Below are 18,450 nucleotides of genomic sequence, written 5' to 3' on the forward strand. Positions count from 1 at the left end.
GCTGGGGGCCCTATAGCAACACCACAGCACCTACAGCCAGCTCATGCTTTGGCCTGAGGGCCCTATAGCAACCCCACGGCACATACAGAGTGCCCGGGCTTTCACAGGGGAGGTCTGACAACGGCGCCTGTAGAGAACCGGTGAGCTGGCTGGGGGGCCCCAGAGCAGCAGGATGGCACCTATAGGGAGGTCCCTATAGGGAGGCACCTACCTCCTTCCATGTCTTCTGTCCAGTTGCGGCTGCTGCTGGTGGGGGAGTTGGAGGAGGTGTAGTACTCGCCCCCCGGGCTGGTGTCGATGTCGTCCTCCATGGACCCCGACTTGTGCCGTTTGCTCCTGGGGGGCAGGGAAGGGATCAGTGCCAGACCGTGGCAGGATCTGGCCCGCCCCCCGCCTCCCCCACGGCGAGACAGCCAGCAGCCTGTGGCCATGCTCGGGCTGGCCCCGACATCGCCCCGGCATCGCCCCGGCATCACCTACCCGCTGGAGGAGGTGCTGGGCAGCGTCCTCCTCATGCCGGTGCTGGAGGGGTTCAGGTCGTAGGCCAGGTGGCCCTGCAGCTCCCCCAGGGAGAAGTTTGGCCCCGTACCCGTCACCACCGGCGCTGCGGGGAGAGAGGGGGATCAGGGGGGGACCCGGCATTGGCCCCCGCCCAGCAGGGAGGGGAGCCCCAACCTGCAGCCAGGATGGGGGAGCTGTCGGGACGCTGCCGTGCCCGGGCAGCTGGGGGGGGCAGTGGCATCATGGTGGCACTCACTTCGGGACACCTGGATGAGCTCGGTGACGCTGAACACCCCCGAGGTGACGAAGCTTTCCTGGAAGTCTGTCGAATCTGTGCGGGAGAGAGGAGGGAGTGCTGAGGGGGGGACAGGATGATTCCTCCTGCCCCGCACTGTCTTGTGGCGATGCTCAAGGGCACCCTAACATCCCCAAATCCCCCATAATGCCACCCGCCCCCCCCCTCCTCAGCCGGCTTCGCTCCACTCCCTCCCCCAGCAAGGGACCACCCCGACTGGTCCCCTCTGCCGAGAACACCCCGGGGCTGCTCCGTGCCTCCGTTTCCCTGGGGCTGAGAGCACCGGCAGGGCTGGAGGCTGCACCCCCCCCGCGGGACCCCCATGGCAGCTGATGTCCCCAAGGGACATGGCCCCAGCGGGGCTCTGCCAGCCGTGGGACGAGGCTGAGGCCATGGCCAGCTCATTGCATGTGCCAGGCAGTGGCTGGCTGGGGCTGGGGGGCAGCGGAGCAGCTGGTGGGAGCCGCTGGCGCGGAGAGCATGACCGCCTGTCGAGGGGGCTGCCTCCTCTGCAGGGACCCTGAGGACGGGCTCGGGTGTCCCTTGACCCCTTGCCCAAACCCTGCCCACCCCACTCACCCAGCGTGATGGGTTTGCTGTCCTCCTGGTCCGAGCCGATGCCCGTCCGCGGGCTGCTGCTCTGCTCTGCATCTGCAAGAGAAAAAAGCCACTGGGGTGAGCCAGCCCACGCCGGTACAAGCCAGGGATACCTGCCGGCTAACTGCCCTGGCAGCCTCCCCCGCCACTCTGCTGGGGGGGGGGGCACTGAGGCATGGTCTGGCCAGCGGCTCCCACCCCACAGGAGGACCACGACTGAGCCGGCACAGCCCCAGCCACCGGGAAAGAGCCAGCAAGCGTCCCTCCCTGCGGCCCCCCCGCCGGTGACAAGAATGGGGACACCCCTGCGCTGGGCATGCAGGATACTGGCACTGCTCCCCACAGGAGGGAAACCCATAGTGCTCGACCTGCCCCGAGGCAGGGTGACGTCCGCCTGGCCCCGCTCCTGCCTCCCTGCCTCCTCTCCTCTCTCCAGCCACTGCTGTGACCCATCCCTGCCCCACCAGGCAGTGTCACCGCGGCCGGGCATCGACCTCGCCGCCCCGTGGCACCTCGTCCTGCCTCCCCCAAGCTCCGTGGAGGGCAGCAGGGCCCCAGGGCAGCACCCACTCTGACCCCCGAAGTTCCCGCTGTTCCCGCTCCATCTTAGCTAAAAATAACCCGGCTCAGACGCTGAGCTCAGCGGCACCGGCACACCCCGGCACAGCACGGCACGGCTGGCGTACCCTCTGGCTCCCCACGCCCCACTGGGGCCTGAGCCACACTCAGGAGCATCCTTCCTCCCCGGGCACAGGCTCGGCCATACCAAAGCCCTTCCAAAACTTTCACCATGTATTTCCCCCCACTCCTTGTCCCTCCTCCCGCTCCTCCATCCTCCTCCTCCTCCCACCCCTTGGCCTTCGGCGTTTCTCTTTCGCAGCTTTGGCTGATGCCGGGAAAGGGCTGCGACAATCCAAACAACACCATCAAAACAGAGTGGCCGCCGCTGCCAGCCCGCCTGCCGCTTGGGGATTTTTCCCTTTCTTTCCTTTTTTTCTCCCCCTCTTTCTCCCCCCCCCTCCCACCCTGTGCTCCCCCCCAGTCCCTTGTGCATGCGCGGCTCCTGGGGCGGTTATTTTTGGCCGGCCAGGCCGAGCCACGCGGGCAGCAGGATCGTGCCGCCCCCGACCCCAACACCCCTGTGCGCTGCCCGCGCCACCTCTGGGGCCGCTTGACGTCGACGCTGAACGCGGCCATTTTGTCTCCCTCCCCAGTTGCTGGCATTCCTCCCCACCCTTTCCCCGCGCCGGCCTGGCAGTTATTTCATGCCGGCGGCCCCATGGCATCCCGCCCCAATGCCGCATCCCGCCACCAGCCAGCCCCGTGCCCGCGTGCTTGCCCGCGCGCTTGCCCGCACACTTGGCTTCCTCCAGGCAGCCATTTTAGGGAGCAGAAATTCCCCTGGCGACGGGCGCGGGGTTTTTTTCCCCCCTTCTCTCCATTTTTTTCCCCCTCCTTTTTTTTCCCCCTTTTTGAAAGCTGCCGCGTGCCCAAGCATGCACGAGCGGGCGGTGGGGGTGAGCGGGGCACAAGCGAGACGGGGAAGGGGGCGAGCGGCAGCAGGGACCCCCCGCGCACCCACGGGCACCGCGCGGCCGGACACGGCCCCTCCTCGCCTCTTAAAACAACAAATCTCGCAGCGGCTCTGGAAGTGGTTAGCGGTGGAGCCCGGCCAAGGCACGGGGCGGTGTCTCGCGGTTACAGCCCCGAGGCTGGCCCGGCTCCCCGTGCCCCCTGCCCCCCCGCCGTTGCCTCGGGGCTCCCTGGCCCCCCGCTCGTCCCCGGGATGGCACCCGGCTGCCCGCTCCCGGGGGTGCTTGTCTGCTAGGAAGCACCCCAGGCCATGTCCTCACCCAGCGGCCTCCGAGGTGCCTCACACGGCTCTTGGCTCGGCGCATGGGACCTCCCACGATTGCTCACCCTGAGATACCCTGCATGGACCCTGCTCGCCCCGAGATGCCCCACATGGACCTTTGCTCACCCCAGGATACCGCACGTGGCCCCCGCTCACCCCAAGATGCCCCACATGGACCTTTGCTCACCCCCAGATGCTCCACATGGACCTTTGCTCCCCCAGGATGCCCGGCACAGCCCTTTGCTCCCCCCAAAGCCGCCCCAGCCTGGCCCCCGTTCCCCCCAGGGCACCTGGCAGGGCCACTCGCTCACCCTGGGTACCCACCCCGCCCCCCTGGATTCCCCCCTGTGTCCCTGTGCCCCCACACCCTCCCACCAGCATCACCCTGACCCAGCACTGCTGATGCCACCCCACCCACCTCTGTTCCCAGGGGGCACCCCGGGGGCCTCCCCCTCAAGCCGAGCACCCCAGTCCCAGTCCCAGCACCCCAAGGCGCACCAGGGACTTTCCCGAGCTCCAAGGTTTGGCAGCAGGACTGTCCCCTCCCGGCACCCTCGTGTCCCCGCTGACGGAGGCATGTGGGCGCAAGGACAGGGGCCGTGGACTCGGTACCCCCCCAGCTGCCAGCGATCCTCGCGGCTGGGCCGGGCGAGCTCGCCAGCAGATTTCTGGCTGCCTCCTCCGTCGCAGCGCGGCCGGGCCAAACTCTGCTCTCACCGCCATGTGACGGCTGCCTGCAGCCGGCCGGCGTGCACTAAAATGGCGAAGCGATCACTGGGCTCCTGCTGCGGCCTCGCTCCCCTCAAGGGGCGTTTTGGGGGCGGGGGGGCAAATCCAGCATGCAACAAGTGGCTCGGCCACACCGGGAAGGCGAAAGAAGCCTGGGGAGCCCACCCGTGCCACCCGGCCTCGCTGACACGGGGGCATCCTGCACCCTCCACACCCCCCCCCAGGGCTGGGATGGGGGATGGAGGTGGGGGGGGCCTTGCTGCCACATCGCAGGGAGCTCAGGGGGTAGGGGTTCAGTGCCGGGGACCCCGCCAGTGTGGAGGGGGAGAGCGCTCGGTGCCCAAACAGGTTGATCCAATCACTTTTAAAAATAGCAAAGTGTGTGCCCGGGGTGGGGCGAGGGCTTTCCAGGCTCCCGGCCGCACTGGCAGCCTGGACTGATGCCACCCATTGAATTATGGATCCCCGGCACCCCGGTCCTGCCGGCTGGCAGGGTGCCGCCGGCCCCACGGCGACTCCCTGCCCACAGCCTCAGTGCATGGGAACGACCCCCGGGCAGCAGGGCCAGCCCTGGGGGGGGGGTCCCTGCAGGCCGGGTGCCCCCCGGGGTTGGCAGAGCTGCGGGAGAGCCCTGGCTCTGTGCCTGAGCGCTGATGGTAACAGGGCACGGTGTTACCGGCAGCAGCGCAGGGCGCAGGCGCAGAGGCTGGAGGATGCTTGGGGCTGGTGGAGCCGCTGGCGCCGGCGTGCGCGGCCCAGGCCCCCCAGCGAGGGCAGCAGCTTTCCTCCTCCCCCCCCAGCTCTGCTAGTGACAGGGCAGGAGATGGGAGGGGGTTCAGCATCGCTGCCTGCAGGCTCCTGTCCCGTGCCTCAGTTTCCCCTGGGGCCAGCTCGGGGCTAAGTCCCCTGGGGAATTGCCCCCCTGCCTCTCCCTCGGTGGCAGCGCAGCCCCAGCACCTACCCAGGAGCAATGCACAGCTCCCCCGGTCCCTCCGGCTGGCCCTCCCCCCCAGCATGCATCACTAGGGCTCAGAGTGAACAGCCTGGTTCAGGATGGGGGACACCTAGAGACCGGAGGGGGCCTGAGTGCTGTGAGGCAGTGGCCCCGCTGCAAGGGCTGGGGGGGGGGGGGGGGGGGGGGGGGGGAGGGGGGCACAGCTTGGGGAGGGGGGCGTGATTTAGGGGCCCCTCCCTGCCAGACCCCCAGCATCCCCTACCCCACAGTGGCCCCACTGGTCCGAGCGGCTCTGCCCGTCCCGCTGCCGGGCGGGCTGGGGTGGCCCTTACATAAAACCCGGAACAGACCCGCTTGTGTAACCTCCTTTATATAACACCCCAAGAAACGCCGTGTGTGCCGGGTAAATCCCGGCTCAGCCGGGCCGGCCAGCGCACCGGGGGCACCGGACCCCTCCGCCATGCTCTTTATAATGCCCCCTCCCCCTTCAGCTCCCCCTGCCGTGCCCAGAGGGCTGCGGTGCTATGAGGGGGTGAGATGAGTTTGCTGGGTCTCAGCCCGCTCTCTGCCAGCCTGCGAATGCCGCGGGGGCGGCAGCTTCTCCTCCCCCAGCCGAGAAAAACCCCAGGGAGGTCCTGGCCGGAGGCATCCCCCGAGGCGGCGGGGGGGACGGACGCGCCCTGCTGCCACGTTCGCCGGCTGCAGCCAGCTGGCCCGGGCAAGAGGCTGGGGAGGCGCGAGCACGTTGGCCGGCGCCTGCGAGTGAGCGCCGGCGCGCTGGGAGCGAGCGGGTTTGTCCTCGGCCGACCCCGGCCGGCGCGGGGAGACGGCAGTGGCCGGGGGGAACCCCCCCAGGCAGGCGGCGCTGCCGCCCCCTCGCTCGGCCCTGCCAGGCCTGGGCCACATCCAGGGCTGCTGGCGCCCGCGGAGGCGAGCGGGGACAGATGGCAGTGGACAAAGGGATGGGCGAGAGTGGGATGGACAAAGGGACGGCTGAGCCCCCTGCCCCCCAGGACCCCTCCCCACGGGGTGCTGGCACCCAGCCCCTGCGCCCTGGGCTGGGGGGGCTTGGGGGCACCCGGGGGTGCAGCTGCTGGGAGGGGATGGGAGAGAGAAAGAAGAGAAAGGGAGGGAGAAAGAAAGAAAGAAAAAAGGAAGGAAGAAATGAAAGTGGAGAGAAAGAGAAAGGGAAAGGGAAAGGGAAAGGGAAAGGGAAAGGAAGAAAAGAAAAAGAAAACAGGAAAAGAAAAGGAAAAGGTAAAGGAAAAGGAAGAAGAAGAAGAACAAAAGAAAGAAGAAAATAAAAATGAGGAAAGAGGGAAAGAGCTGACAGGGAGGAGTGATGGAGGGAAGGGAAAGCAGAAGGCAGGCAGGAGGAAGACAGGAGGAAAGGCAGGAGAGCAGGAGGGCAAGAGGAAGGAGAAGGGAGATGGGGGGGGCACAGGGACACCCCAGCTCTGCAGGTGCAGCCAGAGGGTCCCAAGCCTGTCTGCCCTGGACAGACCCACCACCCTGCTGGACCCACTGCCCCTGCCCTGCCTGGCCTGGGGGCTGCCAGCATCTCGCTGCCCCGCCAACCCCAGCCCCACGGGACGGCACAGCCCCACGGCACGGCACAGCCCCACGGCATGGCATGGTCCTACAGCATTACACGGCCCCACAGCAGGGCACAGCCCCATGGCACAGCGCAGCCCCTGGCTGTGGCACAGCCAGCCCCCCTGCAGAGTCCCACGGGCCCCCCACATGGCCACCCCCGACCCCCCCACCCCGCCAACCCCCATCTCACCCCCACACTGACCGCAGGCATCGCTTCCAGTGCATTATGGGAATCTCCCACCCTGGGGCTGAGGTCTGAGGCCACACAGGGCTGGGGGGGGGGGGGGGGGCAGGCTCAAACCCTCCCCAGGGCTGGCTGAGACCCCAGCGCGGGGGCCGGCATGGCAGGGGACCCCAGGCCCCAGCTGTTGGTGCCAGCCTGGCTCGGGGGTGCAGCGGCATGTGGGGGAGCTTGGTGGCGTCTGTTCCCCCCCTCCATGCCCGCAGCCACCGGCGGGAGGGAGCGCCGCGGGCATCTGCCACCCCAGCTGTCCCTTGCCAACGCGGCATGGAGCCAGGCGCCTGGCCAGGATGGCAACTGCGGCCCGGGGGAGGGCACAGCGCTTGCCAGCGCGGGGGGGGATGGCGGGTGGCGAAGGCGGGGGACGGCAGGTGCTCGCGAGACGGAGCTCGCTCATCTTTTATTCATTGGGTGCCGAACGGCACGGGGAACTGCTCCGGCCCCTTGCCCCGCCAACCTGGCACCACAGGACACGGCACCCCCGTGCCAGGTCCCCAGCAGGCACCGCTCACCCTGGCCGAGGCTGCAGGGCTGAGCGTGGGGCAACTCGCTTCACTGGTGACGCGGGGCTGGGGCTGCCCCCTGCCAGCTGGGCACTGCGGGGAAGCCGGCTGGCTCCGGCACACTGCCGGCTCGGCGCACTGCGGGAGAGCCGGGGAAGCCCTGACCTCCCCAAGGTCGCCGGCACATTGATCCAGAGAACTCCAGCATGCCGAAACCATCCTGGCTGTTGCCGCCACTGGGCTCGCAGTGGGGCCGGGCATGGGGACGGCAGGTCCCCCAGGCGGTGACGCTGCAGGGGAGAAGGATGGCTGGGGTCACCGCACCCTGGTGAGCCCCCTTCCACCCCACCTCTGCGGCACGCAGCTCTTGGGGGCAGGAACCCAGCCCCTGTCGATTCTCCGATGTCTCATACCCTTGTGCCCTTTCCCAGGGGGTCTCTCCTCCTGGACCCGCTGGGCTCTGCCTATCTCGCTCCTCTCAACCCGGGCCTCCCTGGCTGTTTGGCTGGGAGCGGAGAGATACCTGGAGTGGGAGAAGGGTTTGCCCGTGTTTATCTGTGTGCTGGGGGGGTTGTCCAGCCCACCTGCCCGCCGGTGCCCAGCTCTGCAAACGGCAAAGCCCAAATATTGTGCACCCCATCAATCTCCTCACGACCCTGCCGATAAATATTTGCACGGGGGCTGGCGGAGTGGCGCTGCCCGGGGAAACGCCTGCTCCGCCATCTGGAGGGACCGCGCAGACGTTTGGCATGGCCGGCCTGGCACGGCCGACAGGCGTGCTCAGGATGAGAGCCCTGGCACGGGCTCCCTGGCAGATTGGTGCCATCTGCCTCGCGCCGCAGCCAGCGGCGAGGCTGGTGAGGGGAGATAAGGGGCTGCCAGGCGGTGGGAGACGCAGATGCTGGCACGGTGTGGAGGCCCCTGCCTCCCCCCGGGTGCTGTCGGCTGGTGACGGCACGGCCGGCAGCGTGCCGGGGGGTGCCAGGAGCAGGATGCCACCCTGGGGCCCGCCGCCTGCTTGCCCTGGGCACCCATCTGCTCCCACCCCACACGGCCCTGGGAGGGGCACAACCGGGCTCAGCTGCCGGGCACTGCCAGGGGAAGCTCACGGCAGGGCAGAGCCTTGCCCCCCCTCCGCCCTGCTGAGCACGTCAGCTGCGGGGTCCCTGCCAGCCCCAGAGCACTCCAAAGGGTGCGAGGGGCCAGCATTGACTGCGTCCTGCCTCCCCCCGGCTCCTGGAGCCTGGCTGGGATGGGGATGGGGTCCAGGGATGGGGGGGTACCAGGATGGGGATGCAGGGATGGTGGCACGAGGAGGGGGGGTCCAGGGAGAGGGGTCCAGGGATGGAGGGTGCCAGCAGGGGGTCCAGGGGCACGGGGATGGGGGTCCGGGGATGGGGATGCAGGGATAGGGGGTGCCGGGATGGGGGTGCCACAATGGGGGTCCAGGGATGCAGGATGCAGGGCTGGGTGCATAGGGATGGGGATGGAGGGATGGAGGCACGAGGGTGCAGGGAGGGGGGCACTGGCCCCCCCAGGCTGGCTGCTGCCGTCAGGAGCTGCTGGGAGGAATCTCTCTGTAATGCTTCGAAGGTCCTGGCACCATCGACTGGGGAGATTGATTACCATTTTACTGCAATGCTTTTGACTTTCACCAGCGACCTCCGAGCTCCCCCCCCCCAACCCCCCCCCGCCGCACACCCAGCTCTGGGCTGCAGCGCCATCCCCTCCCCCACTGCGGTGTGCACAGCCCAGCCCTGCACCCAGCCCTGCTCACATCCAGCACCCAGTCCCGCACCCGGCCCTGCTCCCAGTCCACCAACCAGCCCTGCACGCAGCCCTGCGCTCATCCTGCACCCAGCTCTGCACTCATCCTGCACCAAGCCCTGCACCCATCCTGCACCCAGTCCTGCTCCCAGCACTGCACCCATCCTGCACCGAGCCGGCAGCCCGCCCTGCCCACAGGCGTACCAGGGGCTGCAGGTGTGGGGCAGGGTGCGCCCGGGGGCCGGTGCTGCGCTGCTGAGTGCTGGGGAGTGGATCCAGGCATCCGGCGCTCCCCCGCACCCCATGGCGGCCCCCCCAGGGCCAGTGGGGCTGGGATGGGGCCTCCCCCCAGCCCGGCATCGCTCATGCCTCAGTTTCCCCATGTGCACCTGGGGGCACGGAAAGCCAGGTGGGTCTTCCAGGCAGAGGGATGGGGGCAAGAAAGAGCCGAGAGGCAGAGCTGGCCCTTGGCATGGGTCCGGGGAGGGGCCAGGAGCTCAGCACCCCCGCAGGCTGCCCCCCACCCCGGGTGGGGAGAGCAGGGCTGGGGGGCTCCTCCACCACCTCCCCTCCCCGGCGTTGCCAGAGCAGCGGCTGGGAAATTGTGCTGACACCAGCAAAACGGGCCGGGCGTAGGCGGGGGAGCTGAGAGCCCACGTGCTCCGGCCTGATAATGGGGGGCCGCAGGGGCTGCGGGGAGCCGGAGCTGCCCGGCTGGGGGTCCCCACGCGGGTGAGATATCCCCCCCAGCCTCCTCCTGCTCACCCCCCCCGGCCCCTTCGGGGCTGGGGATGCTGCGGGGGGGAACTGGCCGCAGGGTAAGATGTGCAAAGGGGGAAAGCGGGCAGGAGGGAGCAGGCAGCCTGCTGGGCAGGGAGGCGGCCAGCGAGCGCGCGAGGCCATGGGGACACCACCCAGCACACCCTGAGCGGTGCCGTCGCCTGGCCTGGCCATACAGCACAGGATCCCATTGGTGCGGTGGCTGCCCCGACATCCCTCCTTGCCTCAGTTTCCCCACTGACGCGGCAGGCCAGATAACCCCTCGCTAAGCCACAGACCCCCAGAAAGCGCCCGCTGCGGGCTGGGGCCGGGGCAATGCCGAGCAGTCGCCCCACTGCAGCACCCAGCACCCTGCAGCACCCCGGGGGGGTTCCCACCCCCGGCGCAGCTGGTGCTGCTGGCCCGTCCCAGTCCCCCTTAACCAAGGCACAGAGCGACCTTAACAGGGAAAGTGAGAGGCTGCCAGGCCTTATCAGAGAGTATTTACAGCCGCTGTGTTCCCAATTAGACAGTCAGGTGACTGCGGCTGCTGGGGACCCAGACGCCGGGGTCAAGGTCGCTGGTGGGGGCGGGGGGAGGTGGCAGAGGGGCAGCCACCTCCCCAGGGACACCCGCTGGCTGTGGCGTGGCCAGGGAACCTGCCAGCATGGGCACCCCAATGCGCCAAGCGGTATAGGGGACCCCACCACGGCTGCCATGGGGGTCCTGGTCCCTGCCATCAGCACGGCCATCGTAGGGCTCCCAGTCCAGTGTGGGGGTGCTCCCAGTCCAGCCCAGTACAGGGTACCCCCCAGCCCAGCGTGACACTGTACCTCTGCAGGGTGCCCCCCCGTCCAGCCCAGTATGCAGCGCCCCCATCCCAGCCAGTATGGGGTGCCCCCAGCACGGCATGCAGCACCCCAGTTAAGCCCAGTACCCCATCCCAGTTCAGCCCAGCCTGGCCGTGTCTCAGCCCAGTACACGACACCCACCCACCCTGCCCAGCAGCCACTGCCCTATCCTGCACAGGGCACCCATGCCCCCACCCCAGCCAGCGCCCAGGGCCCCCCCCCGTCCCCAGCACAGCACCCACCGTTCCCAATGCACTGCTGGGAAACAGCGGCGCCAGGCCCCGTTGGGCCCCATCCTGCCTCTGAGCAGGCGAGCCATGTGCGTGGGCACGGGCGTATGGCGCCGGCACCACGTGCGCGCACATGCCAGGAGACGCGGCTGGGCAAGCAGGTCCTGGCTGCACACGCGTGTGCGACTGCACACGTGCACTCCCCCCCCCCCTCCACTGATCGCCCATGCCCTCCGCCTGCCCGGGGTCCCACCTGGGCCCTGGGGCAGGATCCGGCCCCGGCTATTCACTGGCAGAGGCTATGCCCTGCTTTTCCCCAAAGCCACGAGGCCTTGGTGGTCCCCCTCAGTGCCCTGCCCGGGACATGTGGCTCCCTGGGGAGATGGCGGGGGTGGTTGCATGCCCACCGTGCCTCAGTTTCCCTAGTGACACCCAGTGTATTCCACCGCTGGCGGGGCAGGGCAGAGCCATCTCCGGCTGCCCGTGCCCACCATGATTTATGGCACTGGTACTCCCTTTGCTGGGATTGCCGGCACCACAGTGCCCTTCGTGGTATCGCTATCTGTCCCTGGGCCCTGGCCAGTGCCGGGCAAGGAGGCACCAGCCCCACGCTCCCCCTGGCCGCGGTGTCGATGGGGACAGGCTCACGGGGCCGGGGGGCACGGCTGGGGGGCATCACCCAGTGCTGTGGGTGTGCACAGGGGGTTGCTGCCAGGAGGGGACCGATGTCCTGGTCCCTGCACATCTGGGCAGCCTGGCCTGGCTGTGGGGGGGCCGCGAGCCCCTCAACCACCCCTTGGAGCTGCACGTCGCAGACCCCCCTGGCTCTGCATTGCCCCTGTGAAACCGAGGCCTGCTCTCGCCCGCGGGGATCACGCAGCATCTCCCCGGGCTCCTCACTTGCCTGGGGGTGCTGGGGGACGTCGGGGTCCATGGCGGACCCCAGCTACCGGGAAGGCATCTGTGCCAGCACGTCACCAGCCAGGGATGGCAAACCTGCCCGGATAAAATAAGATTTGACCCAAGCTACTACAAGCTTCCCCTTCCCAACACGTGGGGAGGTGGCGTGAGTTGGCAGCGAGGACGATGGCTTAGGGACCTAATCCTCTAAGCCTGGAAACCGCCGCCTGCCCCGCCCACTGTGCCTCAGTTTCCCCCTTTCGATCATCAAGGCTTCAAGAGTGGGTCTGACCCTCCTTCCTTGCTGTAGCGAAAGCAGCCCAGTTCTCCCAGCGGGTCCGTGGGACCCCCGGGCAGGTGAAGGGCAGAGGAGCAGCATCCCCTTGGTGCACAGCAGGAACTGCTGGGGTTTGGCCCCGCTGGCATTATCGCTACCCCTTCCCCAGCCGGCCTTGGCCACTCCTGTCCCCGCCTCGGTCACCCACCGGGCGAGCGGCCGGGACCACAGTCCACGGCAAACTGGCACTGCTGGACTGCTCCCAGCTCCAGCCTTCGGGGGACGCGCCAGGAACAGGCTGTCCCTTCCCTGCCCACCCGCTCCTCACCGGGCTGCTGGCACAGGCAGCCATGTCAGGCAGGCGTGGGATGTGGGGTTAACCCCCCCAGGACCCCCCTCTGTGGATGCCCAGAGCCAGGAGCATCCTCAGGGACCACTTGCCTCCTCCCCTCCCTGGCACGCGCCTCCCAGGGCAGCCAGGATCCGTCCCGGCTGGGGCAGAGGGGCCACGTGGGCAGGATGGGGGGCACCCACTCGGGCAGCAGTTTGGAGGGAGGGGAGCACTGGGCTCCTCTTTGCAAGGTCTGCAACGGGAAACGCGTCCCCGAGCGGTGTCCCAAGCTGGAGCTGGGGATGGGATGGACATCGGGGGGGATGGGAAAGCTGGAACAACCCCCCTCCCCCCCCCCAGGGAGCTGGCTCTGGTGGGGACGCATCCTGGCTCCACCCCACAGGCAGACGAGCACCCACCTCTCTCGCGGACGAAGTAAGCCAGGTAGAGGTCGAGCTCCTTGACGGAGACGCTGATGTGGTGGGGCTGGACGCAGAGGATGGGGTTGGTGCACTGGCCTGACTTGACCAGGCGCTCGCCGTCGGTGCTCTCCAGCGGGATCCCTTTGAAGAGGATGACCATGACCAGGTCCAGCCGCCACACCTTGTCTGCCTGCCGCAGGCAGTCGATGCGGCGCATCTTCCCCTTCTGGTCGGGGTTGGAGAGGACGCAGCACGAGGGCTTCTTGCCCGTGATGGAGAGCACGAAGTCCTCGCGGCACTCAGGCCGGATGTCCTTGCGCAGCTTGGCCAGGAGGCGCGAGGCCCATTTCTGCTTCACCTCTGGCTTCTCGCTCAGCAGCTCGTCCTTCACCGCCCTCTCCTCATCCTTCGTCATCCTCTTCTCGTGCTTCTTGAAGTACTTGCGCTTGCGGGCCTGCAGGTTGAACCAGGTGTAGGCAAAGGCCCGGACGTGGGGGAGCAGCGCCTCGATGAAGGGGTGGAACTCATCCTGCGGGAGCAGAGGGACAGGAGGTCACTCCCAGCCGAGCCCCCCACCAGACCCATCCCTGGACGGCTGGGGAGCCCGTGGGGACCCGCTGGGGACATCCCTGCCGGGCTGCATCCCAGCGTAACCAGGAGGAAGAGCTGTGGCAGAGGCGCGTGCCTGCCAGGGATGGGGAACCCCTCCCCACGCAGCGGGATCCCCCCGTCCCAGCAGCCCCCCATAAATCCCACCGGCTGCAACGCTCCCAGGCCAATAACCTGCCCGGGGTGGCTGGGACATACTGGAGCCAGCGGTGCCATGGAGGGGCAGGCACTTGTGCAAGGCCTTGGCAGCACCCAGACCCTCTCCCCTTCCCACCCACGCGTGCCGGGATCTGCTCCCGACAGGCGCAGAAATCCTGCCTGACATCGCGCCTGCCGGAGCCACCGTGCCAGTGCCAGGCACTGCCAGACTGCAGCACCCAAGGGACGGGTCCCCCACGCCCTCAGCATTCCGGGTGCTCCCGCACAGGCTGCGGGTGCCTTGGACCTCCCCGCTCCCTTCGGACCAGCGGGAAACTCCCCCAGTTTGCCCCAGTTGCGGCCAGCCTGGCGGCTGGCGCCCGGCCCGGTGCACAAGGCGTGCTCTGACTGCCTTTTTCCATTTGGCGAGCGCTGCTGGATGAGTCCGTCCCCAAAAGAAAACAAGGAAAATGCATCCCCCTCCCTGGCCCCTCCTTCCCGCATCCCATTTCTTTTTTTTCCCAGTTTGGAAAATCAGTGCTTCCTGGCTGGGGGGGCCCAGGGGGCCCGCCCCCCCCCCCCCAGAGGATGGAGAGGTGTCGGGAGCCCTCTCAGTGGGGTTTGGCACGGCTTGGAAAACGGCAGGGAGAGGGCCAAGCATCCCTGTGCATGACCAGGGCGGCAGCAAGCTGGTCCCCGAGGGCAGGATTTGGCCCTTGGGGTCCCTCATGACGGGTGATGATGTGGAGGAGGAAGGAGCCCAGCTTGGCGCTCGAGTCCTGCCAGAGGCTGCCAGGGCCGGGCAGGGGGTGGCTGGTGGCAGCCGCTGCCGTTATGCCGCGGCCCCGGTTCGCAGGGTCGTGCCTGGGTTTGGGTCACCCTCCCAGCAGGGAGGGTGCCAAGGGCAGGCGCTGCGGCGGGGAGGGACCCAGGAGGCGGCTGTGGGCAGGAGATGGGGGAGGACAGAGCCCCGGTAGTGGAATGGGGTGAGCGGCTCCAGAGACAGTGGCTGGCCCCACTCATCCCAGGGCAGTGACGCCATTCCATGGCTGAAGCAGCCCTGTCCCAAAGCGACCCTGCTTGGAGGAAACAGTGTCCCCTGAAGCAGGCTCCTGGCAGGGACGGGCCCCATACAGACCCCGCTAACTCGCACTCGGCCCCAAGTCCAGCACAGACCCCATTAACCCCAAACCAGCCCCTGCACAGCCCCTACGAAACCCCAAACCCGCTCCCCCGGCGCAAACCCTGCTAACAGCCAGCGCAGGTCCCCCGGCGCAGCCCCCGGTGTCCCCTGGACCAGCGTCCCCTGCACAGACCCTGCTGTGACCTGGCACAGACATCCCAGCACAGACCCTACCATCCCCTGAACCTGGCACAGGTGCCAATGACTGTCAGCACCAACCACCAGCGCAGCCCCACTAACACCCCAGAAGTCCCCCCAAGCACAGGCCCCGTTATTTGCCAGCACAGACCCATCACCCTGGCACAGACCCCACCATCCCCAGGAGCCAACAGCCCCTGCTCCGGACCCAGCTTCACCAGAGCTGTGTCCCTGCAGGTGTCCCTCCATACCCCGCAAGGGACAGGGGACCCACCCTTGCTGGGGAACCCATCCCACCCGTGGGGACCCAACCCTGCCGGGGGACCCATCCTGACCCTGGGGACCCATCCCTTGCCTGAGAGACTCATCGTGCCAGGGGAGCCCGTCCCTGCCTGGTGGACCCGTCCCCACGGGCTGTTCCCGGGGCGGCTGCAGCCCTGTGCAGCCACAGGGTCTGGTTCCCTCCCCAGCAGCAGCTGCTAATTCAGTGCAGCTGGGCAAGGGCTGGGCATGTGTCTTAAATCAGGGAAGAAGGTCAAAGAAAAGTAAGACAGGAGCCGAAAAAAGCAGCAGCGAGTTCCAAAAACAATACTTGGCCGGGGCGGTGGGCGGCTGATCTTCCTTGGTGGCCGGTTATTCAGACGAGCCCTACAAATTGCTGCCATCCCCCGGCCCCGCCACCCTCCCCAGGCAGCCGGGCAGGGCTGGCTGCAGGGCCGGGGGCAGGGGCGGGCGGGGGGGGGGGAGCACCGCACCATTGTCCCTGTCCCTGCCCTCCTGCCAGGCACTGCCACCCCGGGCACCGCTGCAGGGATGTCGGGCAAGAACGAGGTTATCCCTCTTGGGGGAGGCAGCAACCTTGGGTGCTGCTCGCCCTCGCTGTGAGGGCCAGGGGATGCTCAGTGCCCTGCCACAGGGCGGCAAGCGCGAGCCCCAGTTTCTGTGGGGCTCTGAGCAGACGTCGGCTTTGCCCCCCCTCACCATGGTGCCAAGGATGTTCAGATCCCACTTGAACCCATGTCTGGGACCCCCCCCCCAAAAACCCGCTGCGTGTAGAAGCCCCTACAGCCCTCGGTGCCCCTGAAGCCACCGTGGCCCCCCCCCCCCCCCCCCTCCCCAGGATTACAGCGGGACGGGAGCTGCACCGAAAGCTGATTAGCCCCTCGCCAACTTTCCCTCCCGCCTGGCTTATCCCGCGCTGAGATGCCGCATGGAGTTAAGCCGCTTTAGTAGGGCCAGGCGAGGGCGGCCGGGGGGCACCAGGACAGCCGGTCGGACGGGTGGGACGGCTGCCGCTGGATGCCGAGGGGACAAGCTAGAGGACTTGGGGACCGTCCCCGTGCCCTGCATCCCCACCACGCTGCCGGCACTGCGCAGCCAGTGAGCCCCTCAGCTGGGCACACCACCCCGGCTGACACTGGCCAGCTTCACGCCCAGCTCTGCTTCGGAAAGCGAAGGCAGGGATGGACTTTCTTTCCGTCTGTCCTGGTCCCCAATCCCCACCGGGCCCCCCCACCCCAGCCGGCAGCACGGAGTGCCGGCAAAGGGCTGGTTAAGTGTTTCTCCTGCTGTTTTTCCTTTGCGGGGCTGGGAAGCAGAGACGTGCTGCAATACCCCAGACGAGGCTGCTCCCGGGGCATTTCCGGATGGGAATCTGGCAGCAGCGCCTGTGCTTGGGCCTCATCCAGCCCGGACTTGTAAAGCCCCGCGACCCGGGGAGGAACACGCCTGCGTCAGGGTGCTGCCAGCCCCAGCACAGAGCCCCCTTCACACCCCCCTTCCAGGGACTGGTGGAGGACTGACTTTCCATGCCGGATGCTGCGAGGGGAAACTGAGGCACGGGTGAAACCCGGCTCTGTCCTGGTGTCAGTCCTGCCATGGAGTGGGGAGGGGAAGGAGTGATGCTCCGTGTGGAGTTGGGCACACTGTGCCAGGATTAACTCCTCCGGCAGCCTGGGTTTTAGCAGCGCCAGGGAGCTGGGGGGGGGGCACAGCCGAGGCGCTGCCTCTCCCCGTGCTCTTGCTCGTCCTCACCGGCTCGGCCAGTGCAGGGGCTCTGCACGCCGGCTGCTTGGCCGTGGCGGGTGCCTTCCACCCTGGGGATGGTGGGGGATGCTCTGTACCACAGAGGGACACAGCACCGCAGGCATGGGCACCGTGGCCGGGCACCATGGCATGGGCTGGCCGGGCCTCTGAGCATCCTCCGCTCGAGCGCCTTGTCCAAACAGGTCGGGCTCAGCGAAACAGCCCGAATTTTCCAATGAAAAAACGTTTCCTCAGGAAATTCCCGAGCAGTTTTCATGGGGGGGGGGGGGGGGGGGGGGGAGGGGGCGAGAGGCGGAGGAGGAGGAGGGGGACAGGAGGGGTCAGTCACCTCGGCAGTGGGTTTTGCTCCCCACCAGCATGGCCCCGGCCCAGGGGAGGAGTGGGATGCCATCCCCACCGTGGGCAGGGAGCAATGCGGGGCGACCTCGCCGCATCCCAGCCCTGCAGGGACCACACAGGGTTTATTTTATGAAAGGATGCTCAGCCTCCCCGCCAGCCAGCCACACACCTCCAAACTGCTGCCGGCTCCCACGGCCGCCGCTCCTGCCAGGTCCCGCTCCCCGCAGCCGCGCAAGCCCAGGCAGGGGCTGGCAAGTTCGGCGCTGGGCACTGTGCCCCCACGGGAAGCCTTGGCGCAGCGGTGGGAGGGGGGGGGATGCAGTGGAGAGATTGCCATAATCCTGAAAATCCCAAAATCTCGGTACCCGAAAGGGGCACGGCGGGGACTTGTTCCTCACCCCAGCCTCGGTTTCCCCTCGCCGGAGCCCGCGGGCACCCTCGGCACAGACAAAACGCTCTCGTGCGGCCCCAGCAAAGCCTCTGGTAGCCGCTTCTTAACTGTTCGCCGAAGCAGCTCTCAGCAATAAGTTAACCTGGTAATGAGACCTGTTGCTGAGACAGATGCAAATGATTGGGAAGTGCTCATTAGAGGGGATGGAAGGAGGCACTTAGGCCCTGAAAAGCACCCAGCCCTTCCCGGGGCTGGCCCTGCACCGTATTAGAGCCCATTTTACAATAATTGCTCCAGAGGAGGAAATCTATTTGGATTCATCATAAAGTATTTATTAACAAGAGCTTATTCATAATTTTTGCTGCTCGCCGGCATGGCGCGGCCAGGCTTCCCGGCCTGCTCGGCAAGTCCTAACGAGACTTCCCCGGCACTGGTGAGCGGCACTGCCGTGCTGGGAGGGGGGAAACCGAGGCACGCCGGGTGCGGGGCAGCGGGACGGAGCGTGGCAGCAGCTGAAGCTCCCGGGAAAGCAGCCGGGGATGGTACGAGCTGTGCTGGCTTCGCCTGTGCACACCCGGCCCCGCGCTGGAGTTGCCCATGGGGCAGAACAGGCTGTCGCGTCCACGCTCCCCCCCAGCTCCCGGCAGCGGCAGCTGAGCCGGGGTGGGGACGACCCAGCCCCGTGCTTGCAAAACCCCTCTTGCAGCCCGCGCCAGGGCATGGAGCCCCAGTGCCCGCGGCAGCCCGGCTGGTACCGCCGGCACGGGCGGAGGTGAAGGCAGGACATGGTGCAACCT

The 18,450-nt window shown here is 67.8% G+C and overlaps 1 protein-coding gene across 3 annotated transcripts in view; it reads right to left on the reverse strand.

The window, feature by feature from the left end:
- Positions 1-211: 211 nt before the first annotated feature.
- The window catches only part of NFIC (nuclear factor I C), a gene marked incomplete at its 3' end in the record, with an annotated part of 33,934 nt that continues 15,695 nt past the window's right edge, over positions 212-18,450 (reverse strand). For 2 of the 3 annotated variants that reach the window (XM_076359198.1, XM_076359196.1), the window contains 5 exon segments: positions 212-336; positions 481-604; positions 758-856; positions 1,376-1,447; positions 12,807-13,338. In XM_076359198.1, the coding sequence (XP_076215313.1) occupies positions 212-336; positions 481-604; positions 758-856; positions 1,376-1,447; positions 12,807-13,338 (952 nt within the window). 3 annotated transcript variants of the gene reach the window in all.

Source organism: Aptenodytes patagonicus, chromosome 25, assembly GCF_965638725.1.
Source record: "Aptenodytes patagonicus chromosome 25, bAptPat1.pri.cur, whole genome shotgun sequence".
NCBI lineage: Eukaryota > Metazoa > Chordata > Aves > Sphenisciformes > Spheniscidae > Aptenodytes > Aptenodytes patagonicus.